At 35.6% G+C, this 27,456-nt stretch overlaps 1 protein-coding gene across 1 annotated transcript; it reads left to right on the top strand.

The window, feature by feature from the left end:
- Positions 1 to 26,734, top strand: fkbp1b (FKBP prolyl isomerase 1B). Its single transcript, XM_067383214.1, has 4 exons — positions 1 to 130; positions 6,058 to 6,105; positions 25,557 to 25,669; positions 25,762 to 26,734. The coding sequence occupies exons 1-4, from the start codon at positions 94 to 96 to the stop codon at positions 25,888 to 25,890; spliced, it is 327 nt and encodes a 108-aa protein (XP_067239315.1). The 5' UTR covers positions 1 to 93; the 3' UTR covers positions 25,891 to 26,734.
- Positions 26,735 to 27,456: the final 722 nt, after the last annotated feature.

Raw genomic sequence — 27,456 nt, 5'->3', positions numbered from 1 at the left:
CTGATATGACAGTGGGCGGAGTGCAGCAGCGCTGCTGTCTCACAGCCTCTCTCTCACTGTCTCACTACTGTAGGATCTATCCTCGCGAACAGAATGGGTGTTGAGATTGAAACAATATCTCCAGGAGACGGTAAGACGCTATGATTTAATAAGTTCGAATTTCAAATTCACGAACGTTCTATCTAGACCGACTGTCGAATTCGAATGTTGTTTTGGTACATTGTTGCAGTAAAAGCGGGATTGCTGGAACATTCTGTCGCTCTAATTACATAATCTATTTACATTCTTGAATTTTCATTGTATATTATTTGCGTAAATGAGTCAACACTAACACAGCTTCAACGAAATACCCATCGCTATGAGGATGTTTCCCGCTCACTGTCTAGTCAGGGATTTAACGTGTGTCTGACTCTGTGCCCAGCAGATAATATGTGCCATGCGTGCCAACTCAAACACTCTTCTCATTATGATTCATTATGCAGCTGTCGGAAATGTGTTTTCTGGATTTCCTCTACAACATGCTTGTAGTTTGATTTTGCTCGTGCAAAATGCAGGTAGATTTTGTTGAGCGTGTATGTCTCAGATGGCAGCATTCTTGCCCTGGCTAGACATGAGCTTTGATGTTAATCCCAATGGGCTTTGCAGGGTAATTTGGCACTGCTGGCAGAGTCACTGGGATTCTGAGATCTGATCTGGTCTAATGGCACAGTAAGGTGTTTTTTTGTGTGCCACTTGTTGCATTACCTGTATGCAGGTGGCACCAAACTGAGCATGATGGCATTTTCATTGATAAAATACAGTGTTGTTGACATTTATATATGGATGTATTTCTCCTTTCTGATTGGCCAAACTGATATAGAGTATAACTAACAGCACTTGAACCACACAATACTGTATACACTATACAAACATTAAAAAATATGGGGTTGGTAAGATTTTTATGCTGACCAAGGCTGCATTTATTTGAACTAAAATGCAGTAAAACAGTAATATTGTGATTTTTTTAAAATTTCCTATATTTAAAATGTAATTTATTCGGGTGATCAAAGCTGTATTTTCAGCATCATTACTCCAGCCTGTTACATGATCCTTCAGAAATCATTCTAATATGCTGATTTGCTGCTGAAAACATATTTCTTATTATTGTCAATGTTGAAAACTGTTTAATATTTTTGTGGAAACCGTGACACATATCTAAATACAAATATGCAGATCGTTTCATGTGACACTTTATATCATTTATTTGTTTTATATGAAGCTTGCCAATATTTCACAAAGAAAACATCCAAGGTAAATCATACATATGATTTTCAAATATAGACTTTTAACATCAAGTTATTTTATTGGGCTATTACTTAACTGTACTTTAAGTCACTTTAGTTAAAAACATCAGAGAACTGACGCTCTTGCAATATTCTAACAACTCAACATGCCTTTATGCTTACAACGATTACATTTGTGTTTGGGTCATTGACGAATAAGGTTTATAAAAGTGTCAAAAGATATTATGGAGATATAATTAATTTTGAAGTTTTATTAAGTGTTAACAATGAGATTATGTGGTTTTTATAATCAATTAAGACTGCTTTTGTCATTTATTACAAGATGGACAAAATTTGTCACCGAAAAAAGTAATTCGGCTTAACCAAAATTTCGGTTTTACTGAATGACAGTTTTGGTTATACCGAATGACGATATTTTCAAACAATGCTAACAGGCTGATATCTAACTTGCTAGCTAGCAAAAGGACAATCAAACATTTTATATTTAGTACAAGTTTTTAAAATATCACAACATTTTCCATGTTTTATAGCGGTTGTACCGAATGACCTGATGTTTGGGGATGTGTATGAGCAAGTGAAAACATGAATTTTTCAAATAGTTAAGAGAGAGTTAGTACCTTTGCTTCATGAGCATGTGGTCCTTCGCAGATGTTTGAATGATGTCACATCCTGTCACATGATAGTGACCGCATGACTTGATCCAAAATGGTCCCTTTATATTGGTTATTCCGAATGACATCAATGAAATTCATTTTTCCAGACATTCTTTCTCACAACAAAGCAACAACTTCTACACATAATTTTAATACCATTTTGCACTGTTGATATATGATGTTATAAAATCATGCCAGAATAAAAAATATATACATTTATTACATTTTAAGATATATCACAAATGAAATGTATTGGCCTTTGGACGGTTAAACCGAATTACCTTTGGCCACTTCAAAATCTTTAAAATACGTTTATATATATATATATATATATATATATATATATATATATATATATATATATATATATATATATATATATATATATATATATATATATATTTATATATATATATGTATATATATATGTGTATTTATTTATATATATATATATATATATATATACATACATATACATATATATATATATATATACATATATATATATATATATACATATATATATATAGATATATATATATATATATATATATATATATATATATATTTGTATATAATTAAAACATTCTGGATTCAATAAAAGAGGGTGAACTACCTTACATACTTTGGATGTCATATCTTTGTTGTTTATTATTATTAAGGCCTTTGGACAAAAAAATTATCTGTCACGTCATTGACCCGTTTATGTTTTTTAGACATGAGTTCTATCAGAATTTGGGGCTGAGAGTCTGATTATTCCTTTATAAGTTTATATGGACCAGTAGGAGGTCAGTGAATCATAATAATGAGCATTATTATGACTTGATCAATAGAAGCTATAAATAAGTGCTGGAGTGACCATGAGCTCATATGATTTTGACACCTTTCAGACGTAAAATTCTTGGCACAAGTCATCAAACTCAAGAACTCCCTACTGGGGTCACCAGTGTCAGGAATGAATGCGATGTAATGGTGCTTTCACTTTTCTCGCTCTTGCGTCTCTCTAATGACATCCTATCTGACCCCCACCAGTCTGCTGTCATGTGGCTCACATTCCTGTCCAGCTCCCACACATAATCAGACACCACCTCCACCACACACACACACACACACACACACACACACACTTGCGCACACACACACACACACTTTTTCTGATCTGCCCTGGACTGCAGATGAAGTCTAAGACCATACCCAAATCTCATGACTGTAGGAGCGGCTTCATGGATTTAGAAGTGATTTTATTGATCCCTTTGGGGTTTGTGGATTAAAGGAACACTCCACTTTTTTTGAAAATAGGCTCATTTTCCAACTCCCCTAGAGTTAAACAGTTGAGTTTTACCATTTTCAAATCCATTCAGCCGATCTCCGGTTCTGGTGGTACCACTTTTAGCATAGCTTAGCATAGTTCATTGAATCTGATTAGACCATTAGCATCGCACTTAAAAATGACCAAAGAGTTTTGATATTTTTCCTATTTAAAATTTGACTCTTCTGTAGTTAAATTGTGTACTAAGACCGACAGAAAATGAAAAGTTGCGATTTTCTAGGCTGATATGGCTAGGAACTATACTCTCATTCAGGCGTAATAATCAAGGAACTTTGCTGCCGTATCATGGCTGCAGCAGTGCAATGATATTACGCAGCGTCTCTCACAAACGTCTCCATGGTTGCAAGGCACGTTCCCTGTGCAAGCAGGGGCTCACGGGCGCTGCGTAATATCATTGCACTGCTGCAGCCATGGAACGGCAGCAAAGCTCCTTGATTATTACGCCGGAATGAGAGTATAGTTCCTAGCCATATCAGCCTAGAAAATCACAACTTTTTTATTTTCCGTCGGTCTTACACGATTGAACTACAGAAGAGTCAAGTTTTAAATAGGAAAAATATCGAAACTCTTTGGTCATTTTTGAGCGAGATGCTAACGGTCTAATCAGATTCAATGAAGTATGCTAAGCTATGCTAAAAGAGGTACCGCCAGACCCGGAGATCGGCTGAATGGATTCAAAATCGGTAAAACTCAACTGTTTAACTCTAGGGGAGTTGGAAAATGAGCCTATTTTCAAAAAAAAGTGGAGTGTTCCTTTAAATTAGTAAATTAGAGCAGCAAGCTTTTTCCACAGTTATTTGAACAATTTTTTTTTCACTGTGGTCTATTATTTGTGATATCTATTTCAAACTCTAGCTGTATCCGAAATTGCATACTTCACTATAGTTGTTGAATAACTGTATACAAAAATAAGCATGTCTGAATTCACTGTATAAAAGAGTAGGCAAAAAGTACCCAGATGAACTTCCAGCGAGATTCTGAAATGTGCATATGATGAACACTTTACTATCCCATTAGGCCTCGGGGAGTGGATTTGTGAATGGCAGAGAAGTGACGCAATTGACGCTGATAAGTCACATGACAATGACAACATGGCAAATATAGTATGTCCGGATTACATTCATACTATATAATATAGAACATACTTTTTAGCAGTTGTGAAGTAATAATTACTTATTTAAGATATTTACTTATTTATTTTGGACACAGCCAATGCTAATCAGGGTTGGTCGCTTTACATGTTAATCAGACCTTTTCTTCCTGTTTGTTGGTTGTTCTTCACCATAAAAGCTGCCAAAACAACATACATGAGTATCTTATAAAGATTCAATGCTGCAAATCTTGCAAACCTCTGAAAATCTGTTAAAAGCCTATCCTGGTTACCCATGTTTCCTGGTAGACTGATTAAAGGGATAGTTCACCCAAAAATGAAAATTATCCCATGATTTTCTCACCCTCAAACCATCCTAGATGTATATGACTTTCTTCTTTCAGGCTAACACAATCATAGATATATTTACAAATATCCTGGTTCTTCCAAGCTTTATAATGGGAGTGAATGGGGGACGTGATTTTGAAGCCTAAAACAATGCATATATCCATCATAAAAAAATAATCCACAAGGGTCCAGGGGGTTAATAAAGGCCTTCTGAAGTGAAGCAATTCATTCTAGTAAAAAAATATCCATATTTAAAGCTTTATTAACTATAATAACTAGCTTCCGGCAGCAGCCATACACATCGATTTGCGGCGGAAGAGTAACCCCTGACCTGACGCATGACGTGATGACGAACATGGAAGCGCAGAGGATAGAGCAAAAGTAAACACTGGTCACAAATTAGAAGTCCAAAACGATAATTTTTAAAGAGAAATATTGGAGGATTTTGATATAAGAGAAGATCAGCTTGAGATTGTTGCCCAGCCCTATTTGTTTAAACCGCGAGAGGCGTCTAAACTTACGCTACACCTACATCCCATGTCATACATCACTTCACGGGTTACTCTTGTGGCGCAGGTCGACTTGCGCAGTATGCATACTGCCATCTCCCGGAAGCTAGTTATTATAGTTAATAAAGTTTTAAATATGGATATTTTTTCTTACAAAATCCTATCACTTCGCTTCAGAAGGCCTTTATTAACCCCCTGGATCCATGTGGATTACTTTTATGATGGATGGATGCACTTTTTGGGCTTCAAAATCTTCCATTCACTACCATTATAAAGCTTGGAAGAACCAGGATATATTTAAATATATCTCAGATTGTGTTTGTCTGAAAGAAGACATATACACCTAGAATGGTTTGAGGGTGAGTAAATCATGGGATAATTTTCATTTTTGGGTGAACTATCCCTTTAAGACGCAAGTCCTGGACGCTGTGTGTCAGCCAGCCAATAAGATTGGACCTGGTCATCAGGAGCTCCGGAGGAATAAAAGGAGGACTGACAACAGTGAAGGATGAGAGTGGACCAGGCCTGGACTTTATGTTGGTGTTTTGTTTTAGTTTATGTGGCAGTTGTCCATGAGGGGCTGCCGCTTTACTGTTCGATGGTTCCCGCCTCCTACTTCCCTGAGTCTTTAACATTGTTGCAGTTCTTTACAATGGAAAAAAGTTTTTTAGATGAATAAAATTGTCTTCATACTAAGAAAAAATAGTTCATTTAAAAAAAGATTCAAAATTGGTTCTATGGCAGCGCTGTGAAAACCCCTTTTGGAACCATTATTTTTAACATTGTAAGGTTCATATGCTATAAATCTTTGCACTAACTGTCTCATTCTCCTCTTTCTTTACAGGAAGAACCTTTCCGAAGAAAGGCCAGACATGCGTTGTGCATTACATAGGTAAACAATCTGCTGATGTAAATGTTGTTCACATATGTTGTTTGTTGGAGGTTTCACTCAGACGGCTGGTGCGCCCTGCAGACTATCAACTCAGACAGACAGGAAACAGGATGTCGATAACAACATTCTGTCTCCTCTTGTTTAATGTTTTCTTTCCTCTCAGTATCCCACTGCTTCTCTTTGAAAACGCAGGTAGTATTTGATAAGTGTTGCAATTCTTTTCCCCTTATTGAATTGCTTGGTCCTCGACTACATAATAGGCCCTTATAATAATTGCTTGAACTCTGGACCTTTATTATTGTTCATGACCTACAGTAAGTTGCCAAATGGATCAGAAAATAGATGTCTTTTCAAATCATTATGTTCATATTGTTATAAAATACTGTGGAGTCCAAAAGTCTGAGACCACTAGTGAAAAGGCTTTCAATTCCAATCCATCATTTTATAATTTACTACATATTGTTTGAGCCTGATGATCATGGTCTCCAGCATGATATGAGATGCTCCAAAGAACTTGTGCTTCAATGAAAGCCAGAACATGTGATGGCCTGTTCAAAGGAGTCACATGATCAATGTCACCAAGATTAGTCACCTGGAAAGAGTGCAGAATCTACTTAATTTTATATTATTTGATGTCTTGGTCCCACTTTGTATTAAGTGGCCTTAACTACTATGTACTTACATTTAAATTAATCATTTGATACAATGCACTTATTGTGTACCTACATGTTTTTACATTGTACTTATATTTTAAAAACACCTGCATGTAATTACATCTGTAATTAATTTCTGTTATTACATTTATAATTACACTGTTGACCCATCCCTTACATCTTACCCCTACCCTTAAACCTACTCATACCACCAAAGCTTTCCCTAACCTTACCCGTATCACACCTCAATAGCTGCAAAAGTATTTTGCAATTCAATATGAACCCAATAAGTACATTGTACTTATTTTTTTATGTAAGTACATAGTAGTTAAGGCCACTTAATATAAAGTGGGACCGATGTCTTTGTTTACATTTTTTTTCCTTCCATTTTAGGTTTTTTTTAACATTTTCCATGTGGTTTCACAGTGTTGGACTGAATAAAAATATTTGGCCCTCAATCCATGCCTTGTTTGCCAGTTGCAGGAGATATGTGGAAAATTGCTCTTCAGTACTAATAACATATATAAATAAAATATATTTTAAAAATACTTTTACCAGCCATAAAACTGCTTTTTTAAATCATTTATTTTAAACATACACTAAGTTTTCGGTCAGTAAGATTCTTTAAATGTTATGCTCTTCAAGGATGCATTTATTTGAGAGTAATATTGTGAAATATTATTACAATTTTAAAATGTTTAAAATGTAATTTATAAAGTGGTGCAGGGATGATGTATTTTTGTTGGCCAAAATGTGGAAAGGAGTTAGCATTTTAGCACTTCTGGTTCCATTGTCCAGTCAATGTTTTTTTTTTTTAATGGGTTTTTAGTTAAGTGCTTGAAAAAAAGTTTTGTGGTTCACACAAGCTCAAGATATTCTCACGTTTTAATTCACGCCATAAAATACATAAGTAATACCCACTTGTGATTGTTTTTTAAGCTTTTACTTGTCTTTAAAATGACACATGGTACTACAGAGGTGGTCAGGGACATTAACTGTCATGTTTTCACAGCCTCGCTGTGTTTATAATCACTTTTGCAAACTATTATAACTTGAACGTTCAGGGTAAACAAAGATTGAAAGAGTTGTCAGAAGCTTAGTGATGGTGACACTGAAGTGATGCGATCGTGGTGTAGTTTGTTTACAGCCTATGTTTAGCCTTTGACTTCTGCTGGTTGTATTTACACTTCAGAATTCATAAAAGTTGTGTTCATTTGTGAAGACTATCATGATGAACAGAACATGTAAGAATCATAAGCTTTTGTTTGTCAGCTTATTTTCTGCAATAATCCAAAAGCCAATGGAAAAATCATATTGGTTTTTTGTTGAGGGAACCAGGGTGATGCAAACTGGGAGGCTACAAAAATACGTCATTACTGCAGTGCTTTATTCATGTGATGAAAAGATGCATTTTCAGCTGCCTTTATTCAAGTCTTTGTTGTCACATGATCCTTCAGAAATCATAATATGCTGATTTGCTGCTTAAGAAACATTTCTTATTATTAATGTTGAAAACAGTTGTGCTGATTAATATTTTTGTGGAAACTGTGATGCATTTAAACAGGATTCTTTGATAAATAGAAAGTTCAAAAGAAACAGATCTCTTATGGTCATTTTTGATCAATTTAATTAATCCGTGCTGAATAAAAGTTTTCATTTCTTTCAACATCAACAACAACAAAAACAAAAAAATCTTACAGAATCCAAACTTTCCAACAGTAGTGATTATTTTTGTCTCTATAGGCCAAAATTGTTATTTCTTACTGAATGATCTGATTCAATTATTTTTATAGATTTTTTTTTTCTTCATTAATATATTATTGTGTCATCTTTAAATAAGAATATGTTCAATACTGACAACAACAAAAAAAGCCAAAAACATGTAAAGTAAAAAGTTCTTTCCTGTCTTGTCAGAGGTATCTGCAGTAAACCAACAGATCTCTCACTGTTATTATAAGCCAGATTCAGGCAGCACTGACTGTGAGATGAGCTTCTGGTGGTCATTAGCACTCAGAGCAGCAAACAGGGTCAGACTCACTGCAGACATCAATACAGCCCTTCTGCAGTACTTAATATAGCACTGCAGGGCCTTTGCTGAGAGCCCTTGAGCCCTGGAGTAAACCAGATACAGCACTATCTCCAGAGACACTCAAGTCATCACTGTTTGGCCTCACTCTTTTTGGCTGAAATGGACAAAAATCCATAGAGCAAATGTTTAGAGTGTGGAGCAGGAGAGACATTTGGGCTTAAGATTTAGGGCCAGATTTACTAAACAGGGCAAATTAGCATGAGAGCACAATTCCAAAAAAGCGCTGATGGGAGTGGAAAGTTCTGCACGTGGTCTACTGACGACGCGCAAGTTAAAGAACACACACTCAGCTGGGATCTTTTCCATAATGACAAGCGCTATCTACCAAGAGCTGCGTCTGGTTTAAGACATGCTTTTTTGGGGGCCGGTAAAATAACAGCATAGTAAATTGATAAGAGCAAACCTTAGTAATTCACTTAAACACTCTCCTCCCATAAATTTTGTGTATGAAAGGGGAACATCTACAAATGCATATGCAATAAGATCAGCCCCAAAAATAACAGTGCATTGCTAATTTTTCACTGATCGTCTATAGTAAATCCTGACCATAGTTTTTTTTTAATGTCAAAAGAAGGTTTGCTCTGCAAGCTATTAGTAAATCTGGCCTCTTTAAGGGTAGGGAAGACAATTTTGAAGTGACTAGCAATAGCAAGCTAGCTTTAAAAGCATGAGATCCCACCCTCCCTTCAGATTGTCTCCAAAGCCACGCCTCCTACAAAACACATGCAGTGTCTGCAAAGAGTCACGAGAATGCAAACATTATAGGAATGTTACTTTTGAATGTTCTCTTAAAGTCCCCCTGTACTGTAGTCAATCATTTTATCCCACCAAAATGAGGTTTAAACATTTTTTTCCTGTGAAAAAAATTTGTCATGCCTTAAATAGCTTGAATGTAATTCTACACATTAGCCTCATTTAATATACGAGGATCAATGAATATTCAAATTAGCCCCACCTCCACTCGCTGACGCCAACTCAGAGATCCACTCGGTCAACTTACTGAGGTAAACGCTGCACAATGGTATCGCTTTTTACAACATCGGACACATAACGGTAATTCATATCATTCGCCTTTTGCTTGACTATCTTATCAAACAGCTAATAGTGTGTTGCTACACTCTATAAAATGCCGGGTTAAAAACAACTCAAGTTGGGTTGAAAATGGACAAACCCAGCAATTGGGTTGTTTTAACCCAGCGGTAGGGTTAAATGTTTGCCCAACCTGCTGGGTAGTTTTATTTAACTCAAATGTTGGAAATTAACATTTATTAATGTTCCTTTTGTCTATTATTGTTGCCTATAATTGCATCTGGTTTTTAATTTCCCAACTATTTTGGGTTCATTTTAAACTAGCCATATAACAATTTTTAAACAATAGTTGGTTTAAATAAAACTACCCAGGAGGTTGGGCAAACATTTAACCCAACCGCTGGGTTAAAACAATCCAATCGCTGGGTTTGTCCATTTTCAACCCAACTTGGGTTGTTTTAACCCAGCATTTTTAGAGTGTAATGTTACACAAATCATGTTACTGTTCGCCATGCCGATTTTTCATATCAACAGAAAAATATACCGGGATAACCTGGCTTCTCTCAAAACTCCCCTGCTAGTTCACTGTTAATGATAGTTGTCACAAACACCAGCGATTTCAAACCGCGGGTTTGAGACCGTCTTTTATTCACGGCAGTATTAAGGAGAAAATACTCAGCATTGGTGCTGACTTATGAATTTGCACATGGTTTGTCTTAAAGCATATTAAAATACTATATAAACAACATTAAAAACTTGATTTTCACCACAGGGAGTCTTTAAAGACTTAATTAATTTGAATGAAAATTCTATTAATGTTACTGGAAGAACGTTTGCTCACAACTTTGAGAGAACCTTGCCAGAACATTCCCTGTTAGCTGGGCAGGTTGTTGGCCCTATATTATCAGCAGTCATGGTTGCATGCAAAGCGAAACAGAATGGATTTTATCATGGGCTCATGCCTGAATTATCAGAGAGACCCTCGGTTTCACATCTACCTTTCTCTGAGCCAGCCAGGCAGAACAAATCAATTAGCCCAGTCCCGCTGGGTCCCCTGGGGTTTATTATTAGAGCACAGGAAGCTATCAGATTTCCTGTGACTGGCGGCTCTATTAATAACAATTGCAACACTATGTATAAATATGTTCTGAAGAGACACCCGTGTGATGGGTGGTGGCTCCAGGATTAGGGCACTGTAATGGCAATAAAGAGAAACCCACTATAGGTGTCCAGTTTCCTGAACCCTGACCAGACATTCAGAGGCAGTAAAGTAGTGATGTCATGTGTAATTATGGGTATGTTCCCTTCTCTTGGTTTTAAAACATACTTCCCTATGTTTGAGCAACAGCATTCCTTTTTTAAGGAATAATTGACCCCAATACACCTATATAATGTAATGTTTAATACACTTCATTTTGTTGATGACAAATTTTCAACATTTTTTCTCTATGATTTTTATGTTACAAGATCCTATCCTATTCAACTTTATCTGATAAACAAGTAAATGCTAAAAGTAATCAAAGTAATCAAAAATGAGTCCGATTATATTACTGTAACACGGTTAGTAGTTGTGGGAAGAAGGAGGCGGGAACCGGCGAACATCGCTCCTCCTTTTATGCCTCCGGAGCTCCTCCGTGAGAGACTCGAGGCCGGCACGCCTCGCAGGTGACGCTCATTATCACTCGCGTCACCGGCCTCGCGCCGTTCCCTCACGGCTCTCGCCCGCCCTGCTCGTCACATACCCCCAACGCCCCTCGCAGGCCGGGGGGGGTACTCCCGCGACTGCGCTTACTCCCAGGTCCAGGACGGCAGCCACCCCACCTCGTCCCAGGAGCACGGCATCCGGGTCTCCGTCCCACCTTCCACTTGGCTCCAGCACCACCGCCTCGGGCAGCCTCTCGCGGTCTTCACATTGCCGCGCTGCCCGAACTCCGCAGCACCGCGATCCCCCTCAGCAGCGAAGGCTCTCCGACAGCATGTCCCTCTTTCCTCCCGGGTTTCGGCACCAATGTAACACAGTTCGTAAATATGGGAAGAAGGAGGCGGGAACCGGCGAACATTCAACAAAACTTTAATCTCAAAATAAACAAACAAAACGAAAGTAATGCCGGCAGACCCTCGCGGACGTCTGCCGGCCACACAAACATAATATAACATAAAATAAAGTCCAGGCCTGGTCCTCTCTCGTCCTTCATTGTAGTCGCTCCTCCTTTTATGCCTCCGGAGCTCCTCCGTGAGAGACTCGAGGCCGGCACGCCTCGCAGGTGACGCTCATTATCACTCGCGTCACCGGCCTCGCGCCGTTCCCTCACGGCTCTCGCCAGCCCTGCTGGTCACAATTACTTAAAATGTGTAATGTAATAGATAATGTTACTAACCATTTTCATCATGTATGGTTTAGGGCTAGGGTTAGTAATGGACTAGTTTAGTAATCTAATTAATATAATAGTATTAAAGGTTCCCTTGATTCAAAAATTGAATTTATCTTGGCATAGTTAAATAACAAGAGTTCAGTACATGGAAATGACATACAGTGAGTCTCAAACTCCATTGTTTCCTCCTTCTTATATAAATCTCATTTGTTTAAAAGACCTCAGAAGAACAGGCGACTGTCAACACGTAACAGTCGGGGTGTACGCCCCAATATTTGCATATGCCAGCCTATTTTCCCAACATTATGAAAGGCATTACACAAGGGCAGCCAGTATTAACGTCTGGATGAGCACAGCTGAATCATCAGACTAGGTAAGCAAGCAAGAACAATAGCGAAAAATGGCAGATGGAGCGATAATAACTGACATGATAACATGATAGTTTTAGTGATATTTGTAAATTGTCTTTCTAAATGTTTCGTTAGCATGTTGCTAATGTACTGTTAAATGTGGTTAAAGTTACTATCGTTTCTTACTGTATTCACGGAGACGAGAGCCGTCGCTATTTTCATTTTTAAACACTTGCAGTCTGTATAATTCATAAACTCAACTTCATTCTTTATAAATCTCTCCAACAGTGTGTAATGTTAGCTTTAGCCACGGAGCACCATCAAACTAATTCAGAATCAAATGTAAACATTCAAATGAACACTGTACTTACGCGATTAGACATGCTGCATGACGAACACTTTGTAAAGATCGATTTGAACTTTTTTTAAAAGAGAGCATGAGCAATTAAAGGGCCAGCAGCTCTGAATCGGCTCATTTATAATGATGCCCCAAAAAAGGCAGTTAAAAAATGAATTAAAAAAAATCTATGGGATATTTTGAGCTGAAACTTCACAGACACATTCAGGGGACACCTTACACTGTAAAAAATTTACTGTGAAATTTACAGTAACTTACTGGCAACAATTAGCCAGTAAGTTACTGTGAATACGTTTTACAGTAAGGGTACTGTACTTCCATTTACAGTATTTTATGTATACACTGTGAATTCAAAAACAATTAAATACTGTGATTTTAGTTGTATTTACAGTAACTTACTGGCTAATTGTTGCCAGTAAGTTACTGTGAATACGTTTTACAGTAAGGGTACTGTACTTCCATTTACAGTATTTTATGTATACACTGTGAAATCAAAAACAATTAAATACTGTGATTTTACTTGTATTTACAGTAACTTACTGGCTAATTGTTGCCAGTAAGTTACTGTGAATACATTTTACAGTAAGGGTACTGTACTTCCATTTACAGTATTTTGTGTATTCACTGTAAAATAAAAAACAATTAAACACTGTGATTTTAGTTGTATTTACAGTATTGATTGTTTTACTGTAGAAGAAAAAAATACTGTGATTTCGATTGCATTTACATACAAAAAACAGTTAAGCACTGTTTTTTTTTTATGTATTGTATGCAATACATAACTATAAACAGTAGATAACAGGTAATCACTGTAAATTCAGTTTCTCGCTGTACAATTTAAATATTGTATCATTGTGATTTAATATTAGTCATCATTAAAAGAATCACCCATATTCTAAAACATAGCAATCAACTGCAGACAATAAGATAATTGTTAACAGTTATTTATTTAAAAACATTTGATGAACAGGAATGACAAAACAGGTACAACATAAAGGGATAATGGACATTGGACAACATTCCATTATACCATCCAAAGTTAACGAACATTCTGTGTTCCATGCACAGAATCTATGCAGAACTGAACACTTAATTCTCTGCTATAAAATATTATAAATTCTAATTGTATGATAGAAAATGGCTAGAAACAAACTGCATCCATGAAATCATCAGCATTGTTACTTTGTAAAATAAGCCAATACATTAACATTACCATGCAACCAAGTGTTATTAAGTTATGAGTACAGAGAATTGAACATGAATTTATAAATCAAACACATTCATAGACCAAACAATACAATCAATAAATAAATGTAACCAATGATTAATGTTTTATTCTTTTTACTGAAAAAGTGTTTCATCATTAGAGAGATGGGTATAGTTAAATAATGATTTTATCAATTATATTTATACTCTTATGATTACTACTCTCCAAAATTTAGCACAAAAATGATATGTGAAAAAGATTTAGCAGATATTTTATTACTTTATTTGCAAAAAAATGTTTTAAACCATTTCTTAATTGTCCTGTATGAGTAATATATACTGAGGTAATGTGCTTTAATACTGCTTTACTAGAACTTTTACAGTCCTTGAGCTTCCCAAAAGATAAAAAAAATCTAGAAGATGACACTCATAAAGAGTAAAAGATATGTATAAAGAGCAATATAGAGATTTTTAGCATTTCTTCAAATAATACTTTGGCCCACCCAAAAATACATGTACAGTTTTTGTTCAAGAAAATAAACATGTGGACTTTCTCAGGAAGAATTTGAGATCTCTCATTACCGTGTCCTCAGCTGTGTAGAACACTCTTTCCAACAGTGTTGAGGAGGAAGATGATGGAGAGCTGTGAGAGAAGAGGAAGTGTGTCTTTCTCAGGCTCTTCTGAGGCAAGGATCACTTTGGATTTTTGCAAACTGGAAGCTAAAAACAATGTTATTGTAGTAGTTGTTGTAGTCAGGTTTATTATTTGTTAGAAAGGAATGAGGAAAGTGTGTCTAACTTACATGTTCCTCCTCCTCTTCATCTCGGTCACCACTGCCATCATCATCCTCCTACTCTGGCAGCTGAAAGAAGATTACATTGATAGAAGCTGCATTTTTACTTTTGAAAGCAGTCTCTTCCACTTACCAAGGCTGCATTTGTTGAAAAATATAGTAAAATAATAATATTTTAAAGTAGTTTTACTTTAATATTCTAAACAATTTTACTATTAGCCATTTCCTTACAGATTTTAAACACTGACTGAATGCAACTGGCTCTGACTAGGTGAGTTTGGGCAAGATCCGTTAAATTACCGAATTACATTTATAATCGTGTCACTGTCAGACTTACTCATTTTTCACCTTTCCCTTAAATCTAGGGTCTATCATAGCAGCATCCTCAAAAAATACATCTTCATGTACACGAAAGCACAAAAAAAATAATTTAAATATTACCTAAATGTTTTTTGTATTCTTCAAAGTATTTTGAAATCATTAAAATATTATCATGTATATATTGTAAGTTATAACATTGTTTTTATCATGACATGAGTTCATGTCGTTCCAAACCTGTTAAGACTTTCATTCATCTTCAAGACACAAAAAAGATAATTTAATGAAATCTGAGAGCTTTGTTCCTTTTATTGACAGTCTACACAACTGCCACTTTGATGTTTAAAATAAAATAATTTCATACAGATCGTAAATCTAATCTAATAGAGAGGTTTAGTCCAAATTTTCTGAATAAACTTGATCACCTTATATAATAAACAAATTCAACACACTAGTGCATATACAAACAAGTTGAGCTTCCATTTTCCATTGTTTTCTAATTAATGTTTATATGTGAAAAAAGTCTAAACTCAAACTGTATATTGCATTAAGCGAACAAGTCTCTTCAAAAAAATTTGGAATAAACTTCTCCATTCATATGGATCACTTTTACAATCACTTTATGAACTTTTTGAAGTGTCAAAGTGTTAGTTGCATGGTCTGTAAATTGAGGGATGGAAAGCTCTCAGATTTCATTAAAATATCTTCACTTATGTTTCGAAGATGAACAACAGTCTTGGCAGGCGTACACTGTGAAAGTTCTAACACAGTTTGTGAGCCTTTGCATACAAGTTAGTTAACCCAATAATCATATCAAAGCAGTTGGTACATTGCACGACTGCACTACACAGATTTTTTTAAAAACAAGACTTAACATTTATCTATTATGGGTCCTAATTAGGAGACAATGAATACATTAAGCTTTGTGCCATGCTGTTAATATTTAAGCAGTAAAAATGCTCATTTCAACGGCCAAAACAAGGAGCTTGTGGATAAGATGATGAGTGGAAGGAGATTTTGGATTGTATTTGATAGTATCGAACAGATTTTAAAAAAGTTTTAAACATGCTCTTTCAATCCGAATGAAATGTCAATTGGACCCGGCCAATTCATTCCAATAAACATGTGACTTCTTGTTCCATCTGTGCTACTAGTCTGATTATTAGAACCCATGTAAACACAGCTAATGTTGCTGCTATAGTTTTAGATTAAAAAAAAAAATATATATATATATAGGGTTGCCAAGCAGCCTATGTGATGTGATTGTGTATCATTTGTAAAGGATAAGTAAAGGATGACAGAATTTTCATTTTTGGGTGAACTTTAAGTCACATGCAACAATGTCATTCAGAATAAATTTGCCAAATCAAATTTTTTAAAATTTCATTCTGAATGTAAGGGGTGGTTTAAACCTTTTCTAATATGTTCGATAGGACATGTAAACACTTGATTAAAACTGAAATTTGAAAGTGTAAAGCATGTGGAATGATGTAGAAATGATGCAATGATGTACGAAATCAACCATTGCTGTTGAATGAATGGAGTGTAATAAATGACTGTTTTCATAAAATTTTTAAATGCTTGTTTTTAGTTTTGAGCATTTTTACTGCTTGATAAATATAAGCTGCACGGCACATACTGTAGCTTCATGTTCTCTGCGTCTCCTAATCAGGACCTGGAATGATAAAGATAAAGTCTGCTTTTTGAAACATAAAAGAAGCAATGACAGGATGATGGTTAACATGCACCAACAGCAGGAAAGTCTGTAATTTTGGACAGACAGTGCATTTTAAGATATCAAATCTGATCTCTAAATAAATGTACACATCAACTATGTTCAGATTCATCAATCAGAGATTTAATTTTGACTGAAATAAAAAGTGTAAATGTATCAAATAGTAAAATTGCTGACCCCTTGAATTCAGAATTATTAACATCTTGTCTCTGTGAGTAATTGAATTGTGAAATTCAACCCTGTGAATTACCTGTTTGTCCTTCTGAGCCCTTTAACGAGAAGGCTGCTTTTATGGCTGGATGCTGATTGACACACCTTTTGACCATGTTTTCACATCCAGGACAACAAAATGATCAAGCAGACCTGAAAGACATGACCCATGATTGAAATCAATTTAAATACATTTAGTCTTACCTGTGATATTGGAAAAAATGAGGCATAGTTTTTCACCCAGTATACGCTGCTTCTCCTGGAACATCGTCCTCATGATGGATGATCTCTAGATCCTGGACCCGTGCAGTCCACCTGGAGATTATCTGAATGATATGTGGTTGTATATAAAGGGTAATTAAAGACTGAACGTTACATACATATCAATAGCAGTCAGAAAAACGAATTTAATACCCACCACTGCTTTTAATCATCAATTATTGTCATGGCATCATGGCTGTCTCTCCTCAGCTGCTGAAAATAAAAAGTATGTTAGATAGGAATGAATAGACTAATCACACATAACGTTAAACCAGTAACGTTAAGTGGCGACAAACGAGAATATTTCGTTATGAACAACTCTAAATCATTGACTTACCAGGATTATTGAAAGTCATTACAAATAATTTTATATTAAGTAACGTAATTAACCGTGTCTGATTAACGTTAACCGTTTTATACACAATGGTTCACGTGAGCTTCAGGAGACCAGGCAGGGTCTAAAATTAACAAACACTCTACTACAGTTGCCATTTAACGAATATAAGTGATTATTCTGCTGTTTATAGCATTAAACAGTTAACATTACATTTAAAATAACTAAAAGAAAAATGTAAAACTGTCTCAGATTTGAACGTTACCGCCTCACGGGAGACAACGCTCGTGCTCACATAACCAAACGGAATTTATTTATTAAATACATTTAGAAAACCAAAAACACTGCACTAACATTACTCGTCACAAGTGATATTTAGTGTCATATGGGCAAAAACGATTAATAAAAGAAGATTTGCAGGGCTTACCTTTTACTCTGTGTCCGTCTGCTGGAGGTCGACCGTTGATGCGCATGCGCAGTACTCAGATTCTCCTAAAGTCCGTTTGACCTGCTTGTTTAAAAGTTCGAATTTGTCTCGCGCATGCCCCATCCAATAAATATCCGTAATTCACAAACACAACATATATATAATATATAAACAAGTCTTTTGGCACTCTAGCAGTTCATAAACAAAACGGCATATCTTGCGGAAGAACACTGTAGCCGGAGCTACTTCTCTCTGTTATCTCTATGACGAGTCACGCAGGTATTTGTGCTACTCCGCAGCGGTTTCTACACGGTCTAAAATAGTCCAAATATACACACTTATTCTAGGTGTACCATAATAATTCAGGGTAAGACAAAAACACGGTTTGGAAAATAGATTCATGTTGTACATTCCCATTGTAGATTTTTTTTGTACATTTTGAACACAAAAAGTTACACGTCTGGAATGTTATCAGGAGACCAATGGATCGCGTCGCTACAACATTCTCCGTGGGATTAACCAGCGACGTCTTTTGAGGACGTGCCCACGACGTTTCTGGAACGTTAGCCAAGATTCTAAAAAATGGAACATTACCACGACGTCCTCATAACGTTGTCATAAAGTAATGTCACACTGACCAAATAACGACTAACACTGACGACGTCGTCACAATGTACTGTGTTTGCTGGGTTGCAACTTATAACCAATGGTCATGCTTCAGTTCAAATCTGAGGATGATATCTAAAAAAATTATGCATTTATGAAGCCTATATTGTTAGACCATGTCAGGGGAGACTTTGGAGATTAAGATAAGGCTTATCAAATATTTTATTGCCCTGTTAACACCTACACCCAAACACCCATTTACGGTCACAAAACAAACAAACAAAACATATTCTTGGAATCTTATGTGAATTCTTTAAAAAATATATATTGTATGGAATAGAAAGCTCCTGCAGCAGGTCCATCAGAGTACAAGTTACATGACACATTTTAATTTATTAATATTACACTTTTACTTAAAGCTCACCATCGAGTATTTACATCATATTCTGGTAATGAATTCTGAACAACAATAATCTGGAGCCGTCCATGTGAAAGGGGTACAAAGAAAGATATGATAAAAAAAAGGAAAATTACAGTAGTTTACTTTACTATTTACAGTACTATAGTGGCTAAATTGTGATTTTTTTACAGTAATGCTTTGACTACTGTGATTTCAACTGTAATTCTTGGACTACTGTGATTTTTACAGTCTTACTGTAAACTTTACAATATTCTACTGTAAAAATCTTATACAGTAATGTTACTGTGAAATCGACAGTAAATAACTGTAGATTTCACAGCCATTTTTTACAGTGTAGACTTATATTACATCTTTTTAAAAAAAATTCTATGGCACCTTTAATAATAATATTAACTAATATAATAACAGTAATCAATGGAGGAGATGTTTCTCAGATGTTTTATCGTTCAAGATCTTACTATCCAAGTCTCATCCATAGTGCAAGAGATTGTAGGTTATAGTATTAGTTGAAAAATAATCCTTAAATCCCTACTAGAAATAGTATACCATCCGGGCACATTTGGCTTTAATTTTTTTCCAACCTGATTCAAGATGCTGGCATATTCTGGCATTCTGTATGGACAGTCTGGAAATTGGGATGCAGCCAGGGTTTCAAGTTCTGGGAATGAGTTGTTGTACAGCTCACCACTCAGCAGGCTGTAATATGAGATAAAGTTTAGCGTGGAGGTTATTGAACAAAATGAAGATGTATACACTACCTTTTAAAAGTCAGTAAGATTTTCTTTTTTGAAAGAAATTAATACTTTTTTTTAGCAAAGATGCATTAAATTGATCTAAAATGACAGTAAAACCTTTCCATTCATCAAAGAATCCTTATAAATGTATCATGGATTCCACAAAAACATTTAGCAGCACAACTGCTTTGATAATAATTTGATTTATATAATTAAATAATTAATAATTTGATAATAATAATAAATGTTTCTTGAGCAGCAAATCAGCATATTAGAATGATTTCTGAAGGATGCTGAAAATTCAGCTTTGATCACAGGAATAATTTATATTTTGGAGTATATTAAAATAGAAAACCATTGTTTGATGAAAACATGAACCCATGAGTTTTCCATGCCACGTGGTTTTCTGCTGACATGTTTTTGAGTTAAAATGTGCCAACAAATCTATAAGAGGCAGTTGCATTCAGGTAGCATGTGCATCTTATTACATTTGACGCTGACTGAGAGAAACCGGCTGCCAGCTCTGGTTGACGGATACTGTAAGCTGTGGTAAAAATAGCCATCCCGGCCTCTGCCTGCTGTACTGGTTCACACTCTTTCCCACCGAGCTCTCACGCACAGGTTCAGAAACCGAGATTGACTTTAGGTTTTTTTCCAAGGCTGTCAGTAGATCAGGTTCGCACAAGGCTACATCCATCGGACAAAGAAAAGCTCCCACCCAACATGACCGCTGATTGTAATCATGATAATAAAATTACTGTGGAGCTGATAGTACAAGCTGCAAGATATTCTGTGACTTGTAACGATCCTGGTTTTGTAAAGGGTCCGTAAAGCTATTAGCATTAAAATTTCTGTTAAAGTCTGCATGAAACGGAAGTTGCAAAAGTTTTTTCTTTCATATTGTGGAGTATATTCAAGTGAAATGGCTTTTCGAACAAGAAAAATGTAGGGCGGGTCTTGATTTTGTCCATTGGGAATTGATTGGATCATTGGATGGTTGTGGTTTGCTATTGGTGGATTTCATGTGAGTGACAGGTTGCCCCGCCCTCACGCCAGTAAACACATCATCAGCGAAGAGAAGAGATGTTGCTGCAAGATAAAGGGGAAGTTATTTTCATTAAAGATTACAATGCACATGGATTTAAAAAAAAAAAAAGAAAAGTGCATGGATAAATCAATGCTGGAATATTCCATAAAAAAATAATAATTGTGGAGACTTTAAAGTGATTATACAGTAGTGGCCAAAAGTAATGTACAGAGATGATATTTGTTTTAATGACCCTAAAAGTTTGATTAAACCTTCAAATTATGAGGAAAACAAAATTATTTGTTCAAAAAAAGGCAAACTTCAGCATAGAAAAACAAAAATCTCACAGGAAAAGCTCATCATAATACTTATTCATAATCAGTTATGCATATTTTGTTGATTCATTGTTTCTTTCATTGTTTTGCATGTACTCATAATTTCTTTGTAATTTCAACAGTTTGGCCAAAATTTATTGACTACTAACTATGCAATAGCTTACAAAATCTGTAACATATTTTCAATATATATATATATATATATATATATATATAATATATATTATTATTATTATTATTATATTTAAATAAAAGGTGAGGGTGAAGATGTGAATTTTGTTTGGTCGGACAGTTTTACTTTTTGCCGCTACAGTATATGTACAAATAACATGAGTTGATTTATACATATATTTGTTTTGGAGTATTTTAAAATTGATGGACAATCATAACAGAACACCCTAGGAACAATACAGCAAGATGCTAAAAACTACTTGGAACACCATAAGTACCAAACACAGAATGGCGGCGAGTTTATTTAAGCACTATTCACATTGTGAAAATGTAAAAATCTACTTTATAAATGGTCTTTGTACAGATTGATAAAAGTTCCAAAGGTTTGTTAGAGCAACACTGGATAAATTCAGTCAGTTTAGTTCATTCATAAATAAGCTTTAGTACGTCCTTGTAGTAGAACAAGCTTGTTTTATAATATACTGTCTGGTTTTGGAATGGAGCCCACTCTGCAGATATCTTGGCGCAGGGACCTTCCTGGAAGTCCCAGTGAAATTCCAGGGGGGAGTGAAAGTTAATACTTTACTGTACTGTAAGAGAACCGTCTCTCAGCTTAAGGAACCTTTAAATCTCCCTCAGCATGGATGAAACTATAATAAGTGCTTCTCATGGTGTGTCAGATTTAAACAAAGCACAGACACTGTTGTCTTTACTAAAGTTGGATGGGTTAGATGGTTATTCATACAATTAATTGAAACTATGATCTGATAGATAGTGAAATGTGGGATTTTGATATGATTGATGGCATACGTATCTAGTAGTACTTTTGTAATCATATTAATGTTTCATAATGCCTTATTGTTTGTGTGTAATAATTTTATATTAATCATAATAATATATTTTATAAATTTGGGAAAAAATATGAGATGGAATATAAAATATATTTTTATAATTTTATTTTAAGATTTAGATTAGGTTTAGATTTAGGTTTGGGTTTATTTTTAATTGTTACAGATTAGATTAAGATTTATTTTTATTAGTTAGATTTTTGTTAAAATGATGTCAATCTAATATGGTAATGTGCTGATTAAAGGTTGCTAAAAAACAATTAAAAACAATATATTTTTTTTACATGTAATTATGCTGATATTAATCATCTTAATTAATTTATAATTAATATTTTAGTTGAAAATTCTTTTCAGTTTTATTTAAATTTTCATTTAGCAGCCATAGTTAAAATATAAATGTATAAATAGGAGATATTTAAAAACATCTTTCTTTCTTTCTTTCTTTCTTAGGCACTGTACATCTGACAAAACTAGGCAGCTTTTGTTGCTAAATATTACATACTTTTAATATGCTTTATTTTAAATTAGGCATACTATATGATCCAAGACCTATTCGTATCTTTCTGTCTCTTTCTTTTTTTCTTCCTTTGATATAGACGGAGGCAAAAGGTGACCTACTTAAGCCATCTGAATAATCCAGTGAATTAGGCCAGTGTTTCATATTTCATTCTTTTTGTTCATTTAGATCACAAGAGCTCAGATTCCGCAGGAGATTTAGGCGCAGAAGCGCTCCCTCTGATGGGTCAGCTGTGTGTTAGTGGACTATGCCTGATTTTAAAGCCTGTTTGATTGAAGACAAACCACAGACATCTTGAATGAGCTAACTAAAGAGAAATGAATTTAGCATCAATCTCTTTATTTCAGATTTTCTCTTGCTTTTCTAAAGGATTAACTTATGGATTCTTACATGGCACAAAATTAAATGTCAAAAAAATAATCTATAGACTTGGATTTAAAAAGAAAATTAAGCCATATCTGGAGATCAAAATATCACAGAGACCACCCAGAACACCCTAAAACATAGAGAACACCATAGCAGCCACCTAGCAACATCCTAACAACCACAAAGAACACATTAACAACCACCTAGCAACACCTAAAACCACCCAGAAGACCCTAGCATCACCCTAGAAACATCCAAAAGACTCTAGCAACACCCTAACAACTACCTAGAAATCATAAGCAACCACCTAGCAACACCCTAAAAATCAAACCAGAAGACCATAGGAATACCCTAGAAACATCCGGAACATGCTAGCAATACTCTAAAAACATCCATAAGACTCTAGCAACACCCTAACAACCACCAGGAACACCCTAACAACTAAATAGAACACATTAGCAACACCCTAAAGCCACTAAGAAGACCATAGGAAGACATTAGAAACATCCAGAACACCCTAGCAATACTCTAAAAACATCCAGAAGACTCCAGCAACACCCTAACAACCACAAAGAGCACCCTAACAACACCCTGACAACTACCCAGAACACATTAGTAACCACTTAGCAACACCCTAAAAGCCACCCAGAACACCCTAGCAACATCCTAAAAACTACCTAGAACATATTAGCAACCATACAGAACACCCTGGCAATACATCCAGAAGACTATAGCAAAAACATCCAGAAGACTATAGCAAAACCCTAACAATCACCAAGCGTACCCTAACAACTACCAAGAACACATTAGCAACCAGATAGCAACACCCTAAAACCACTCTGAAGACCCTAGCAACACCCTTAAATTATCCAGACCACTCCAACAATACTCTAAAAACACCCAGAACACTCTAGCAACACCATAACAACCACCAAGAGCACCCTAGAAACACCCTATCAACTACACAGAACACATTAGCAACCACCTAGCAACACCCAGAAGACCCTAGCAACACCCTAGAAACATCTAGAACACCCTAGCAATACCTGAAAACACTCTAGCAATGAACTAAAAACCACCAAGAGCACCCTAGCAACACCCTAAAAACTGCCCAGAAGACCTTAGAAACATCAAGAACACACTAACAATGCTTTTAAAAACATCCAGAACACTCTAGCAATACCCTAACAACCACCACCCAACACCTTAACTTCATGGCCTGTGCCAAAGTTGCTTGAGAAAATGTAAAAATCTAGTTGTAGCAGTACTCTAAAAACATCCAGAAGCATCCAGTACACTCAGAACACTGTAACAACACCCTAACAACCTACAAGAGCACCCTAGCAACACCCTAACAACTACCCAGAACACATTAGCAACCACCTAGCAACACCCTAAAAATCACCAGAAGACCCTAGTAACGCCCTAGAAACATCCAGAACACCCTAGTAATACTCTTAAAAACTTTCTAGCAACACCCTAACATTTACCACCCAACACTCTAGCTTAAAAAAAATGTAAAAATCTAGTTGTAGCGGTACTCTAAAAACATCCAGAAGACTCCAGCAACACCCTAATAACCACCACCCAACACCCTAGAAGCATCCAGAACACCCTAGCAATGCTCTAAAAAATCCAGAACACTGTAGCAACACCCTAATAACCTCCAAGAGCACCCTAGCAACACCCTAAAAACTAGCCAGAACACATTAGTAACTACCTAGCAACACCCTAAAAACCACCAGAAGACCCTAGCAACACCCTAGAAACATCCAGAACACCCTAATAATACTCTTAAAAACTTTCTAGCAACATCCTAACAACCACCACCAAACACTCTAGCAGCTTGAGAAAATGTAAAAATCTAGTTGTCATTCTTATTACAGGTATGACGTCAGCACAAACTGCTGAGATAATTAGATCTGTCTGTGTGGCCGCTCCACAGGTGATGGATGATTGATGTGGACTCTCTGTTTCACCAGCTGTTGTTTTAGGGCCAGTGTTGTGCTGTCTGTTTTTTCCGCCATGTTGCACAGTCTGAATCTGCGGTTAAATGGACGCTTGAGGATGTTGTGCTGATGGTATCTGATCAATTACTGTCTCCTGTGAGCCTGGGAGCTGCAGTCGTGCATGTTTCTTCATCAACTGTTTGTCTGTTTAGATGTGTTAGCATATTCTCCTTAATCTTAGGATTAGATTTTTGCATTATGAACAGTAAACATTTTTAGGGAATCACCCAGTTTGTTGTGATGATAATTGTGTTTTTAACTTTTTTGCTATTTAATTGCAGGGATGCTGCAGAACGGAAAGAAGTTCGACTCGTCACGAGACAGAAACAAGCCCTTCAAATTCAAGATCGGCCGACAGGAAGTCATCAAGGGCTGGGAGGAAGGAGTTGCACAGGTAAAGGAGGAGTCTGATGCTGTGCTGTGTGTATTCTAAAGCTGTTTCTGTGGAGTGTGTGCTTGCTCTATAATATTTCTACCTAATTTCAGATGAGTTTGGGTCAGCGGGCGAAGATCACCTGCACTCCAGACATGGCTTATGGGGCCACGGGACACCCTGGTGTCATTCCTCCCAACGCCACCCTTGTATTTGATGTGGAGCTGCTGAAATTGGAGTGAACCTCTAGCTTTTACAGGGCTGAAGTCCTCAAACGGAGAAGGAAAAATACTAGTGCTCGCCCCACCAACAAAACCTTCTTCATCTAAACACTCTAGGCATCATCTTTTGTGTTTTTTTGCCAACAAATGCAATATGTAGACACTGTTTAGTTACTTTAAATCTTTTCTACACACAACCTTAACACTATTTTGGCATCTCGTTTTCATGCAAAGTGTTTTGTTTTTATTTTATAAATGTAGTATTTTTCATACTACATTTTCCTGAAAATATGTGAATACAATAGAAGCATTAAATCAGTATTTTAATTTGTACCAGACTGAATCCACTGCCTTGCTGAATTTAGTAGGGTTAGTATTTTACAGATGGGTATAATTCTGTATTCTGAGGGGCATTAACAACCACTGTCTGCATTGCCACTTTTGATAAAAGTATATCCTGCTGAATGCATATGATAAAATGATAATGTTACTGTATTTACTATATATTTTATATATAAATCTGTCCCTTATAAACATTAGCTGTAAGTCTCATTCAGATCTATTACAATGAGACGTGGAACAAACTGAATATGTACGATGGAGTGCTTTGGCTTCAATGAACATTTTATCAACTTGCTCTTAATAAAGACATTTGAACTCTTGGAAATCTTTGTGATGATGATATAATTGGATCTGATACACTAACAGTGTAATGATGCCGCATTATTATCGGTTCTCCTGCTACTGTGTAAGATAAGAGAGAGCAGGAGATAAGAATATGTGGCGTTTAATAAATTGGAGGCGAGACATTACATTTTCCATTAACCTTTCTGTGTTTTTCTCTCATATAATAAACATTAAATTGCCTGAAAAATATTAAAATGTTTTTCAAATCTAAAAAAATGACTTGTTTATTTAATATTAACTTTTTGATTTCTTGCACATTTATGAAACATTTCATGAACATATATGAAACAAGGAAAGATTATATGAACATGTTATGGCCATAGACAATCTAGGAGTGTTTTAAAGTGAAAAAAGAATAGAATATCATCACTAAATTATGTAGTAAAATGGCGTTTAGAGCCTTACTCTGTAGTCTGATGTTTCATAATGCATATTTTAATTAGTGATAATGCTTTACATTTGTGCAAAGACACTATATTTAAACAGAGTAACTGCAGGTTTGCAGGTCATTATATAAACTGTAATAATAACAAAAAAATTGTGCAAACCTGCAGTGTATAGATATGTACATATAACTTGGCATATGTCACCACCTGCTGGAATTGAGGTAACATAACGATTTTTTTAATGCAATAATAACAAATACAAAAAACAAGACAATGAACAATACTATACAATAATAAACAAAAAACAGAGGGTTACATACAAAAAATAAAATAAAGAACTTACCGTCACAATAAAAATTGGTGACGCATCTCACTATATAACAAAAACAATACTATACTAATTATACTATATCACTATAACTTTAACTCGTTTATTACCGGGTCTTATCTAAAAAAAAAACCCGAATATTTCAAAAACACTAAACGGAACCTTTGATTCAGAGCCTCAATATCA

This window comes from Chanodichthys erythropterus, chromosome 4 (assembly GCF_024489055.1).
Source record: "Chanodichthys erythropterus isolate Z2021 chromosome 4, ASM2448905v1, whole genome shotgun sequence".
Lineage (NCBI taxonomy): Eukaryota > Metazoa > Chordata > Actinopteri > Cypriniformes > Xenocyprididae > Chanodichthys > Chanodichthys erythropterus.
The sequence above is the reverse complement of the archived record's forward strand: the minus strand, read 5'-3'. Positions and strand labels throughout refer to the sequence as shown.

Coding starts and splice junctions, on each gene's coding strand:
- fkbp1b (XM_067383214.1), top strand. CDS start 94: ATGGGTGTTGAGATTGAAACAATATCTCCAGGAGACG. Junction 131..6,057: donor AACAATATCTCCAGGAGACG/GTAAGACGCTAT, acceptor CTTTCTTTACAG/GAAGAACCTTTCCGAAGAAA. Junction 6,106..25,556: donor ATGCGTTGTGCATTACATAG/GTAAACAATCTG, acceptor ATTTAATTGCAG/GGATGCTGCAGAACGGAAAG.